This window comes from Solanum verrucosum, unplaced genomic scaffold (assembly GCF_900185275.1).
Source record: "Solanum verrucosum unplaced genomic scaffold, falcon-dt-bn FXZP01000221.1, whole genome shotgun sequence".
NCBI lineage: Eukaryota > Viridiplantae > Streptophyta > Magnoliopsida > Solanales > Solanaceae > Solanum > Solanum verrucosum.
Window position 1 is genome coordinate 1,044,254 of NW_026020400.1, and position 13,838 is coordinate 1,058,091.

At 35.5% G+C, this 13,838-nt stretch overlaps 1 protein-coding gene across 1 annotated transcript; it reads left to right on the forward strand.

The window, feature by feature from the left end:
• Positions 1 to 4,814: 4,814 nt before the first annotated feature.
• On the forward strand, positions 4,815 to 10,776 carry LOC125839864 (probable serine/threonine-protein kinase At1g09600). The gene is made up of 9 exons (XM_049518846.1): positions 4,815 to 4,891; positions 4,974 to 5,478; positions 6,195 to 6,479; positions 6,781 to 7,098; positions 7,363 to 7,590; positions 8,170 to 8,270; positions 9,885 to 9,984; positions 10,071 to 10,358; positions 10,447 to 10,776. The coding sequence occupies exons 2-9, from the start codon at positions 5,032 to 5,034 to the stop codon at positions 10,612 to 10,614; spliced, it is 1,935 nt and encodes a 644-aa protein (XP_049374803.1). The 5' UTR covers positions 4,815 to 4,891; positions 4,974 to 5,031; the 3' UTR covers positions 10,615 to 10,776.
• Positions 10,777 to 13,838: the final 3,062 nt, after the last annotated feature.

The following is a 13,838-nucleotide window of genomic DNA, read 5'->3' on the forward strand; positions in this document are numbered from 1 at the left end:
AGAAAAATGTAAAAGGGGAAGGGGACTGACAAGCCTTTATTTTTGCTCTGGCTCATCAGTGATTTGAACTCCTCGTCAGAGTAACTGGTGGTGCGAACGAGGAGGAGGAAAGGGTTGGGATCCGGTGGTTTTGCCGGAAAAAATGGGAGAACAAAAAGGGTTTTGGGTAGTGGTCTAGTAAGGAAAAATGGTGGTTTAATGGAGCTTTTTGGTGGCTGTTTCAAGCAGGTTTTAGGGTTGTTTGGTTGTTTCAGTTATGGAGAAGATGAAGGGAGGAAATGGGTTGTTTCTGGTCGTTTGGTGGTCAGTTTGCTGGTTGCATTTGGCAGTGATTTGGGGGTTGTTTCAGGAAAGGTTGTGGCCGAAAGAAAGGAGGACGGGTGGCGGTCGGAAAAATAGGAAATGGAGATGATTTTCTTGTGTTGTTTGGTGGCTGTTGTTGGTCATTTGGAGGTTATTTTCTTGATGGTTTTGGGTCTGGTGGTTTGTTGTTTGTTGTGGAGGTTTTGCTTGCATTTTGGCTAGAGAAGATGGGTTGTTTGGTCGGAGAAAAATGGGTGAGAACAATGGGTCGTTACTGGTTGTTTTGTGGGGTCGTTTAGTTGTTGTTTTGTGTCGATTTTAGGGAAGAACAGGTGGATTTTGGTGCTTGTGTGTGAGCTGCTGGTCGGAACTTATCAGATCAGTGGTGGTGAACTCACTTGGTTGGAAAAAATGGGGAATTTGAATGGTTGTTTGTTTGTTGTCTTGCTGGAAACGACATTGGGAGAGAGAAGACGGGTTTTGGAGGTTCTTTGGTGGTGTTTTCTTTAAGGATGAATACTGAAGGAAAGAGAAGCGAAAAAATGGGGGTTTTGGGTTGTGGACTCGCCGGATTCCGGCGGAACTCCGGTGACTTGCCGGAAAAAAAATAAAGAATAGTAAAAGAGAATATTTTGAAGACTAATTTTTTTTTTGAAAATTACCCCTAAAATCTTATCCACCACCGCCTTTATTTTTTGATCTAATCAAAACTTAAATAGGAAATAATTATACAATGGACTCAAATTGTGGGCTTGAGGTTATGACCCAAAATTGTTGGTTAAATAAAATATATGTGTATATAATTATTATCTGTATTTAACTGTATTTCTAGATTGTGCTAAATCCACCAAAATTGATATTAACAAAAGTAATGAATAAAATGAATATTAAAAACTGTAATAGACGTAGCCAATGACGTGTAAAAAATGCAATATAACATAAGTAATGATTTAATCAATATGAACAAATATTTGAATGTATTCAACCGACTGTGAAAAAAAAAAATCTAATTAAAATTAAGTGATCAAAAATCCTGAAATTTTGACAAAGAAGCATAAATATCAATAAACTTATTTAAAATTAGAAAAAAGCGTAAAATTTACGAATTTTGAAAAAATGTTAGGCCAAAATTGGGTGTCAACACATATGACATGGGTAATCACCTCTTGGCATTCAATTAGAGAGCATGGGTAATCTTCTCTTGCCTCATTATTTACATAACTTTCTCAATCATTGGTTCATTTTGGGTGAGAAGACCTTTCAACCTTAACAATCCTTATAATGTGAGAAAACCTTTCACAATCATTCTTTCATGTGTATATGAGAAAATCCTTTCAACAACACTATCATTGATACTTCACTCTCAAAGTATCCTTAAAACATTTACATAAATCCCATAAGAACATGCTTAATTTCATAAACTCTTTATTCATAATCCAAAACCCACATATGATCATAACTTGGAAAACATGGAAATTACATGGGTTCATGGGGAATCATCATAAAATTATATAATTTACTCAATTCATGCATATAAGATCATAATTCAATCAATTAAATCAATAATTAAGAGAACCCACAACACAAAAGAAAAACCCTAACGCAATTGGAGATTTCTAACTTTGAAAATAAGAGAATTTGGGAAGTCCATGAATAGAAGGAATCCATGGATGAAAATTATCATACCTCAATGCCAAAAGCTTACCTTCAATGATGGAATTGGAGAAATGCCTTGGAACCCTAGGTTGAACTCTTCTTCATGTTTTCTAGAGAGAGAAATATTTGGGAGAGAAAGACTTGGTCTTCCTTTGAATTTTTGAGAGAATGACTTGAATGGGTTGAATTTGGGGTTAAAATTACTTATATAGGGGTCCTAGGTATTGATAAAACAACATAGTATCATAATAAAATAAATAGGAAAAGACCTAGTTGATCCTGATTTACAACTGACACGAACCTCCAGATGGAGAGCCACACGAACCGTTTCAAGGTCCACGAGTCGTCTGGGCAGTCGTGACCCTAGACCAGTAGCTTTGGGGGATTCTGCCTCCCTTCACGGTCTCCACCACGACCCATTTGTCTTTCCACGAGCCTTCTGGGTGCTCGTGAGAGGAGCTTGGCCTTAGGGAGGACACTGTCCACTCACCACGGGCACCACCACGAGTTGGGGTGCCCTTCACGGCCCGTGAAGGGATCCATAAAGGGTGCCATGGATCAGTGGAGGGCTGGTGACCTCCCACTTGCCTCCCTTTTCTAGGTTTCTTGATTCCGGGATGTTATATTCAACCAGCTTCGCCAGATTTGCAAATTTCTCCTCCATGGATGAAGCACCAGTCACTATTGTTTTCATGATCATTAGGGACTTAGAAGAGTAACATAGACTGTCACACAAGTTGATCTTCAACAAACTCATATTACGTGATGCATGTGGAGATGATTCACTAATTGAATCATAGTTCTTCTTCGTGGTAAAGTTCTTGAAACCAAAGATGTTAAGTAGAGCTGAGGTTTGTTTGATCTTGTCAGCAACACTGCTTCCTTCTTTTGAAGCATTTGTGGAGGACCTTGATCTTTCTGGAGTTGAAAACCCAAGAATAGAATTTGATGTGAAGGACCATTGAAGTGTTTGTTGTCCTAGAAGAGTCGCCTTGCTCTTCATAACACATTTGAAACCTCCAAAGATAACACCAAGGACTCTTTATACTTCAATGGAGAACTTGGAGTCGGCAACCTTAGAGGCAGTTGATTGAGAGTTGGTCTTCTCTGAAGTCATTTCAACATTCTGTGATGTTTTGAAAGTTGAGATGGGAGGTAGAGATTGACTAATTATGCCAGAATTTGACTGCAATTTTTTAAATATATGGACAACACATCAAGCATAAATAAACTATGAAGAAACAAGAATTTTTATTGATAAAATAATATGCGTACAATTCGACTTATCCCTCGATTATTCTCTCTTAAGATTTCTCTCTAATTCGAGGGTAATAGTGACGTACTTCTTGAACTAGGATGATATGGATCTCCTTGAAATTCATTTGATCTCCATTGATCTGTGTGAATATTCCATGAATTTATAGAATATTCGAGATGCCTCTTTGAGGGAATATAATATTCTTTATAAAGATATAAGCTAAATCAAACAAATTTTGTAGAGTCCCACAAAATTTGAATATCTACAAATGACCCTATTGACACAGGAGCAGATTTAGGAAGGTGGAAGGGGTATCACTTGACACTGCTTCGTCGGAAAAAATTACTAAATAGGTATATACAATTAAGAAACAAAAGCGGATATAACAATTATATATTATAAGTGACACTCCTTTAATAGAGAATGCATGTAGCCTAGATGGTTTTGTGCTGAAGAACCATAGTGAATGTTTCAGTTTCAAACATCCACAACCTAATTTTTTCATACTTTTGTGAATGTTTCGGTTTCAAACCCCACAGCCTCATTTTTTCATTTTTTTGTGTTTTTTTCTTTGGGTTGAAACCTCACAACCACATTTTTTATGTGTTTTTTTCTTTGGCCTTCTTTATTTATTAGTAATTATTTGGTGCTTTGTAAGAATAAATATTTTATGTATATATATATTCTCATTTTAAAAGGGTGACTTCGCTTACGAAAAATTCTTCATACGCCATCATTAATACCCAATTTAATCATTATTTTAATACGTGAAAAGTAAATCGTGACAAAAATGATTTTTCATGTAAAACATTCTTGTTGTACGGAAAGGATGTGATGGTTTGAGGTAGCGAAATGATAGTAGTAGAAAAGTTTCTCCTTTTGGGTCCCACCACTTTGATGAGTTCCACGTGGCAAATCAGAAAGAGATTTGGGTTACTGCAGTGCACGTCAGAGTTGAATTAGACATTTTTTTGCTACTTGCAGAAAATGAGAATGGAGATTTGTACATCAAACAATGCTCAAATTCAGACACACCAAACCAAAGATAAAGGCACAAGGTATACTACTATTCCCCTCTATCTTTATGTCTTTCATGGAAAAAATAATAGTAACTGGTTGTTCGTGTTTTTCGCTGATTTCTCATCAATATCCTGAAATATATGGGTAAAAATCTTTTTTCTTTTTTTTTTCTTTTTTCTGAAAATAAAGAAGTAAAAGAAAATGTATTTTTTTAATTAAAAAAAAAAGGGTAATTAGTTGAAATATTTCTGGAAAAAATCAAAGTAAGTTTTGTTCCATTCCCCCATTAGGGTATCATCCTTGACCAGAGTTGCTGCATCAATCCTTTAAACAAAAAGCATAGAATTGGTTTTTGGTGCACCAACCTATTGTTCCCTTTTATATGCTGGAATCTTTATTTCTTATGTTTGGTTGTAATGCTGGATTTTTCTGGTCTGGGATTTTGACTTTTTGGGGTTGCCTTAACATTTTTATTTGAATGCAAAATTGCTATGTAACAAGACATAAATTAATTAATTAATTATGGGGTGATATTTATTGAAGAAATCATATATATAATTCCTGCTCGTTCCTGAGATCCTGGACATTAATTGGTTTTCAATTTCAATCTCGTATTTTGGGTTCTTGAGAGGATTTGGAGGCCTGCATTGATTGGTAAGAAACTAGAAAATGACAAGTTTATTTAATTGCAATATACATATATTTATTTTTCCAGTGAATTTTGTTGTTGGTGCAGGTTTATTATGCGGGTCTCGAATGTGTCTTGAGTGACACAACATATTGGTTACAAAAGAATGGGCTGCATTTGCTCAAAGGGTTCTTCCGAAGATGAATATGTTTTCGAACAAAAAGAAGTTGATAAATCTTCTGTACATATGGTTGCTCCCTTGCATAGAGAGGAGATTAAAGTAGACTTAGTTAATCCTAAGATTGAAATAATACCTATGAATTCTAAATCAAAGCGGACATCAGAATCTGCTCTTATTTCTGTCCTTGCAACAAAAGTTGAGGATGATGGAAAAACAAGAATTATCGAGAGGCCTAAGGAAGGCCATCACAAGAGGCGCTCCACTGTTGATTTTGGAGTGCAACAATCAATGTCTAGAGTTGTAAGCATACCTAATGCTGCAAAGGGTGAACTCGGAGCTGCAGGATGGCCATCGTGGCTTACTTCTGTCGCAGCTGAGGCTATTCAAGGGTGGCTTCCTCGAAGTGCAGACTCATTTGAAAAATTAAATAAAGTCAGTTCTACACCTTTTCTCTGCTCACGTTTTATTTATGAATTATTCATGCATTTTGTTCTACATATCAGCCCATAATTTGCTCAACTTTGATATCTGCATCTTGTACTTTACGGATCCTTGTTCCTCTTATTTCTGGAAATTTCATACTCTACTCAGGGTATTGAATTTGCTTCTATCATAGAGATCATTTTGTTTTTTGACACAAGTAGCTGAATCATTTTCCATCCAAAGTGGCTATTTTTAAAAAGTTACTTTATTTATGATCCATTAGAGTTTTTCTTCTTTTTCTTGGGTTACTTAGGAGTACCTCTGGAAAATGGATATTTTTTTTTTAATAAGAAGAATTGGGGACAGGGGAATGGAAGTACAAGGTGGGAAATCGAACCTCACCAAGAAGGTGAATATTTAGGAGGTCGTCAACCAACTGAGCTACTAACATTCCCCCAATGAATTGTCAATTCTAATTATAAATAAAACGATTTTCAAGAGTACTAGTATTATTTTTTCATGAGTTCCAAATATGAACTTCCTTAACATATGGTGAGAGTGCTTGATTACCTTGTACTTGTTGGAAGCACTGTGGAAACATAAATTTATGTCCAGCCAAATTTATAATGTCATTTAGTTTTTCAGAGATCTTTGGACAATTATAAAGAGTTTGAATTTTCATACATTCCGGCAATTAAGTTGATAAATGTTTAAATTTTTTGCAGATTGGTCAAGGAACATACAGTAGTGTGTACAAGGCCCGTGACCTTAAAACCAATAAAATTGTTGCAATGAAGAAAGTGAGATTTGTCAATATGGATCCAGAGAGTGTTCGCTTTATGGCAAAGGAAATATCTATTTTGCGTAAATTGGACCACCCAAATGTTATGAAACTTGAGGCTTTGGTCACATCTAGAATATCAGGCAGCTTATATCTTGTATTTGAATACATGGAACACGATCTTGCTGGACTTGCAGCAGCACCTCGGGTTAAGTTTACTGAAGCACAGGTACATCTTTCTCTTCTTGTCTGAAAAACCCTGGGATATTCATAATTAGCCCACCCAAGTCCTAACTAGATTCAAAAGCAGAAAATCCTCCCAGAATATAAATCTTTGAACTTGTTTAATGACTCCTTCATGGACTGAACCTAGAGAATACTGAGACTAAGTGAAAGCAAGAAAATAAGGCCCAAAGACGAACAAAATCATGTGTAAATTAAACTTATTTTACCACCACCCTCCGGTAGCTGCATTTTAATCTACACAATATATTTCGATGTTCTCCAAATTTTTACATGATGGTTTACAGATTAAATGTTATATGCAACAATTGCTTCGTGGACTTGAACACTGTCATAGCCGGGGTGTACTTCATCGAGACATTAAGGGTTCAAACCTTCTCATTGATGATAATGGTGTTCTAAAGATTGGAGACTTTGGCTTGGCTACAACCTTTGAGCCCAACCAAACACAGCCATTAACAAGTCGTGTTGTAACTCTATGGTATAGAGCTCCTGAGCTTTTGCTTGGTACAACGGAATATGGAGTGGCCATAGATATGTGGAGTGCTGGCTGCATCCTCGCTGAATTATCTGCTGGAAAGCCTATCATGCCTGGAAGAACAGAGGTACTTTCAATTCACTCTTCAATCTAAACTTTAGTCACTTATGATTGATTATCTCCTCCTAACACATGTCTGATCTCTTTGGAAGTGTCGCTTTAGAATTATTCCATTACCCAAAGAGTTTAAAGCTATTCTCTAATTTCCACTTTAAATTTGTTTGATGCTTTTGACACAGTAAATTCTAATTCTATACATTTGTTTCAGTTTCATGCATGTTGACTTTTCCGAGTTCACAATTCATTGTTGGTTCCTGAAACAATTTTGCAGGTGGAGCAAATGCATAAGATTTTCAAACTTTGTGGTTCACCTTCTGAAGAATACTGGAAGAAATCAAAACTACCTCATGCTACTAGCTTTAAGCCACAACACCCATACAAGCGATGTGTCACTGATACATTCAAGGACTTTCCGCCTTCAGCTTTGGCCCTTGTTGACATCCTACTTTCAATAGAACCAGAAAGGCGTGGTACTGCTTATTCTGCACTCAACAGTGAGGTAAGAAACCCTGTTCCTTGAATAGCAACACCTCTTTAGTTTCTTTTCCATTTGAGTGACAAATACCATCTACAGTGGTTATCAGGTAACTAAGAGTGTTTATTTCCTTTGCTTGTAATGGTCATTCATATTCCTTGTATCATGATTGGAAGCATTTTTAAGCAAGTATTATTACATTATTAATCGCTGGAAATTGCATTCTCTTCTATCCTGTGAACATTCAGAAATATTTACTTAATGATCATATTTGCTTTAGAATCAACCTTGTTGTTTCTTTTTTAATTAATCTGGTTGTGCATTACTAGGAGGTTTTTCTCTACATGATCATTTGAATATTTCATGAACTCAAATGGTCCAAGCAGATTAATGTCTGTTTGTTAACCTATTCTGCATTGACGTTTTGCAGCCTGCCGACATTGATATGATTTAAGGTGTTTTTTTTTCCTTTTCTAGACATAATTGTTTTATCTTATTTGGCATACCAAGATTGTCTTTCACAAATTACCTAAAGTATTCTATATATTTTTGTAAGTGCTTACTCTGCTTTATATCTTCTTTGGTTTTATTTTTTACTTTCAGTTCTTCAGTACAAAGCCCTTACCTTGTGATCCATCTAGTTTACCCAAATATCCTCCAAGCAAGGAATATGATGCTAAGATTCGAGAAGAGGAAGCAAGAAGGTATCTAGTTTTAGCTCTTCACAACCTGTTCCTCGTATCTAAAATCTGTAGCTCTTCACAACCTGTTCCTCGTATCTAAAATCTGCATATCATTCCATTTGCTACATTATTTTTCTATGTTATGGTCTCTGCATTTGTTTCCTTCTTTCAATATCAGTTTGAGTTCAAGTTGCACTACTGTAACATTCTCCAATTAATTCGAACAAGAACAATAGATATCAACCCGAGGGTGGCCCAGTGGTTTGGGCTTGGGACTTTCATGTTGGAGGTCTCAAGTTCGAAACCCCTTGCCAGAGAAAGCAAGGGGTTTGCCTTCTGGGGATTCTGTAATAAGACCCTATTCATGGGCATTTTCCGACTTAGAATCTAATTCATACCCGACAATCTACGATCTACCCGGCGCCTTAGTTTATGTTGAATAGGCATACCTGACTTCCAGCTAATTGTCAAATAAAGCTATCCGTGCTTAAATTCCTAGCTTGAAAGCATTCTTTGAAGCAAACATCTTCTCTTTGTTTCCCGTGCCTCTAGTGAGTTAGAGAGAGAGTTCGAAAAGGTCAAATCTTTGATGATTCCATCATCTATGATTGAGTTGCAAAAACTTCTGGATGGGTATCCTCCATCTGAACCAAATTCTTTCTAGTTAAAGAATCCCTTTCTAGTAGCTCTAGAACAATTAGGAGATTCTATACGGGGTTTTGCTTCTGGCAGCAACATGCTTGGCCCTGCTTATGGGGTCAAATCAATACGTTCTAAGAAGAAAGATTGGAATATCAATCTCATCAAGATCATCGATCTCATACCAAATCCCATCAATAGAATCACTTTTTCGAGAAAATACGAGACATCTAAGTCTTTACTTACAAGTAAAGATATCTATTCATTTTTAAGAAAAAGAAAGGTCGAGCTCGTCGCACCGGGCTTGCCTAGTGCGGGTTACCTTTCCTATGTGGTTTGCTCTCTATTGCATAAGAGCGGGGGTTTTACCCTGTGCGCACCCAAAGGGTAGCGGTTGCGGGTTTCCCTTGTCATAAAAAAAAACAATAGATATCAAGCATAAAAGTAATCTTACCTCTTGAAATAAATCTTTTTTGTAAGGTTTAATGATGAAACCTAAGTAACTATTACACAAAGGTGTAAAGAAAATAACTCTCAATAATATTTATAACATTGTTGTTGTCAAAAAGAACAAAATCCACCCTTATATACGAGGGAAAAATCACCACCCTCTCCCAAATAACATGAGATTTGAATACTACTTTTATGAACATAATAACAAAAAAAACCTAACTTGTAAATTTTAAACTAGAAAAACATGTAAAATTAATATCACACTTCTTCCGGGAACTACTTAACAAAAAGTAAGCAAAGAAGTCAAATTTGCACCAAAACACACATGCCATAATCAGCCCTTTAGTATTTTATCTTTTATGAGTAAACGTAACAAACTTCACTACTGAAGTATCTGTAAATAAAATCGTGACTATGGACGATCTTAGTAAGCTACCAATAACCTGTACTATTGTATTGTACTTTTCTTACGTTCATGATTAATTTGGTCTGTACTTTTTCACTTTTGCGTAGTCTCACAATTTAGAATTTTGTTAATCCCAGGCGGAAAGCTGAGAGTGTTAAAGGATGTGGAGATGAATCATTGAGCAAGTCGTCAAGGCAATCAAAGGGAGAAAGTACTACAGAATCCATTGCTGGGCAGGTTGATCTTCTTCTATTTTCCGAAAGAAATTGAATTAAGGCTGTTCTGTTCACTGTCATTGAAAATGAATGATTTCCACATTGCAGGGACAATCAAATATCAGCATCAGTGTTAAATATAATCCTCTAGAAGAAAGTGGAAGTGGATTCCCTATTGAGCCACCAAGAGTGAAAAATAGGAACGGATTTATTCATTCAACTTCAGTGATCCATCCTAATGCAGCTGGATATTCTCGCAAAGTCAAAGAGGATTCATGTACATCCCAACACGGTGGAGAGTTTCTAAGACAGGGTTCTCACACGTCTCGAGCTGTAGGAGACTTTTCAAGTGTTCATTCAAAGAGGGATGACGGGTCATCTTATGAGGATTCAACGGTGTGTACTGCAATTAATCTTTACTTTCCAATTTGCAGGTGTTAATTTAACATTGAAACGTTTTACCTATCCCTTTTTGATGTTACAGGTTTATGTGCCAAAGAAAAGTAGACTTCTTTGCTCTGGACCACTAGTGCCACCAGGGGGAAGTATGGAAGACATGTTAAAGGAACATGAGAGACAAATCCAAGAAGCAGTTCGAAAAGCACGTATAGAAAAAGGAAGGACCAAAAAGAATTGTTATGATTATGACTAGGCCAAATTCATGATCCTCCTCCTCCTATCTTTTGAACTGATTGCTCACTTCTGCCGGAACAATTTACTTCTTTTGTCATGTAAATGAGATCCACAGTTGTAAAGGACCTAGGAGGAGATACAGATACATTCCAGTACAAAGTGTCGCGCATTAAGGCCATTTCCTTCGGGGGGGGGGACCTCGATTTGGAAGGGGGGTAAAGCTAAGCATGTTGTTGAATTAGTGGCCTTATAATATATATATATATATATATATATATGCACACACCTTTGAGGATGGGAAATTTGCTTGTATAGTTTGAAGAATTTCCTGATTCTTGGATTGGTTTATGTTATGCGTACATGCTAAATCTATTTCTTCTTTAATATCTTGGAAAATTGAAGTTCACCACTTGTTTAATTTATTGTAGGAGGAAAGTTATCCTTGTAAAGATAAATCTGGTTAATCTAGTCTACATTTAAATTACAAAAAAACGAGTGTGCATTTTGTTTTTTGTTGAAACTTCTCAGTATCAGTGTTTATATTTTAAACGGAAACAGTCAAAAATGTTCTTAGACTAGGTGAAATTGAACAAAAGTTAATGATTTGGTCTAAAAATGCATTCGCATCAATAGTTTGGTTTTAATATGTCGTTTTGTTATTTAATGGGTCAAAAATATATTTTTTCAAATAAATATATTATTTCTTTTTTAAAAAAAAATTCTAATAAAAATATTACTATTAAAGAACCCAATTTTTTTCTTTTCTTTTAAGTTCACTTTAACTACTAAATAAGTAGAAAATGACATTTTTCCTTCCTAATCTCATTGTAACAATTAAAATAAAATAGCACTGATAATATATGTCATATATATATAATATCATAGCATATTTTCATTTTGATAACTAAAAGATATTCCTAATAAAATAGAAATATGTTTTATCATTTTAATCTTGTCGATAAACATTTTTTAATTAAAAAAAATCAGCATTGTGAAACTACTGGCGGCAGTGGCATACCTTTTTTTAGCCAAAACTCAAATTAAAAAGAGCCATCATCAAATTTTTTGTCCTCGCTGCCAGGAAAAATCTATCACCACCGTCACCATGAAGTTTCATGGCCGCTCACCACCAATAACCCCATTAAATTTTTTGAAATCCTTAAACCAAAAAACAATTGAAAACAAAAATCAAATTCCCATCAAAGAAATAGCTTATGGTCATGGAGAACCCACTATGTTTTGGGAAGAAGAATATGATAATACAAGAAGAAACTTTTTTAAGGGTATGTTATAGCAGTGGTGCAACATTTCTTTGGAGGAGCAACTTTACCAAGATATGTAACTCATACAAGTTTGGTGTCTACCCAAAAAAATCACTAGGTTAGTGACATTACATCCCCTGTTGATCTCTAAAAATCAATTTGGCTTTGTGAAGAGGAAGAGTATTGTGGAAAATGTATTATTGATCCAGGAAATTATACGGGATATTATCAAAATAAGAACCAAATCCACAAACTTAGTAATAAAACTTGATATGACCAAGGCCTATGACAGACTATCTTGGCTTTCCATTACAAAGGTTTTTAGAAAATTTGGTTTCTGTGAAGTGATAATTGACATGGTGTACAGATTACTAGCAGATAACTAGTACAAAATCTTGTTATATGGTCAAGGTCAATGCTTTTTTAAAAAAGTTTATGAGGGGAATAAAACAAGGAGATCCTCTTTCAACAATCCTATTTATTATTGCAGCAGAGGTCCTTTCAAGAGGGTTGAATACCTTAAATGAACTAGGTGACTTCAAGGGGTTTGGGGTTCCTAAATGGAGTACAACTATCAACCATCTTGCATATGCAGATGATATCATGTTATTTTTCTCTACAGACAAGAAATCTATGAAACTCGTTGATTAATCTGGAGAAGAGTGTTTTTTATGTCCATAAAAAAGTATCCTCAAGATTAGTGGCTAGCATAAAGTCTCTAACACAAAATAAACAATGCTCATTTCCTTGTACTTATCTTGATTGCCTTATCTCTATGGTAGGAATAAAATATGCTACTATTATAATATGATCAAGAAAGTAGGTAACAAGATCCAGTTATTGTAAGGAAAGAATTATCTTTTGGTGGGACGCTTGTGCTGATTAAACATGTTCTCTAAAGCATGTCTACTTATATGTTATTAGCTTTTAACCCTCTTATAGGAGTATAAGACATTTACATAAGATGTTTTCTTGGTACTTTCGGAGAAATACAGATACAAAGAAAACATATACTAGTGATCTGGAAAAACATGTGTTTGCCAAAGGAGGAAGGTGGAGTAGGGTTCATATCACTTTTTTGATGTTTCAAATGCATGAATGTAAGAAGTAGACCTTCTATTTGAGGTTCTTTTATGGTCAACAAATACTGCGAAAAATTGCACCCAGTAATTGCAAATTGTAGAGATGCCTCCACAATCTAGAAGAAATGATGTTCGTTAGAAATTTGGCGGAGCATCAAATTTGGTGGCAAATAGGACAGGGAAATTCCAGCTTTTGGTATGATAACTGGAATGATTTGGGATCTTTATATCATATTCTTATAAATGATGTTGAGGAGGAGATTGAGGTTAGCAGGTTTGTTGATGCACAAGGATGGAATATTCAAAGTCTGAGCAATGTCTCCCTGAGGAGTATGTCGAACATGTGATAAAATATATTCCTCACCCAGTTGATAACAATGAACTAGATCAAGTAAAATTGATGCTTAGAGTTAAATGAAAAATTCTCAGTAAGGAGTTCTTGAAATATGTTAAGACAAAGAGAAGAAATGGAAGATATTTTCAAGTTCACGTTGAACAAGAAAGTAGCTTTCAAGATGTCTTTCATACTTGTAGTTTAGAATTCTGGTTGATAAGGCTATTCAGACAATGGGAATCAATATAGCTTCTTAGTGTCGGTGCTGTCGGAATCCTAAACAAGAGACTATGTCTCATTTGTTTCTAACCTCCCCCACTGCTGCAAAGTTATGCAGGTTGTTTTCTAAATTCCATGAATTCATATAGATGGACTTCAACTTTTCACGTGTCATAACTCAGTGGTGGACAACCACTTTTAGTCCAAAACAGAGACCTATTAGTACAACTATTCTAATGTATCTATGGAAGAGGAGAAACATCATCAGGAATGGGAAGAGGATGACGTACACCAATCTTATTTTTAAAGTAAACACAAACATCTGGAGACTTGTGAAAACAAACTA

Bases quoted from the DNA above. Each gene is read 5' to 3' on its own strand.
- LOC125839864 (XM_049518846.1), top strand. From the start codon at position 5,032: ATGGGCTGCATTTGCTCAAAGGGTTCTTCCGAAGATGAATATGTTTTC. The intron at 7,591-8,169 runs GTAAGAAACCCT...TTTTACTTTCAG, and splicing joins ATTCTGCACTCAACAGTGAG to TTCTTCAGTACAAAGCCCTT. The intron at 8,271-9,884 runs GTATCTAGTTTT...TGTTAATCCCAG, and splicing joins CGAGAAGAGGAAGCAAGAAG to GCGGAAAGCTGAGAGTGTTA.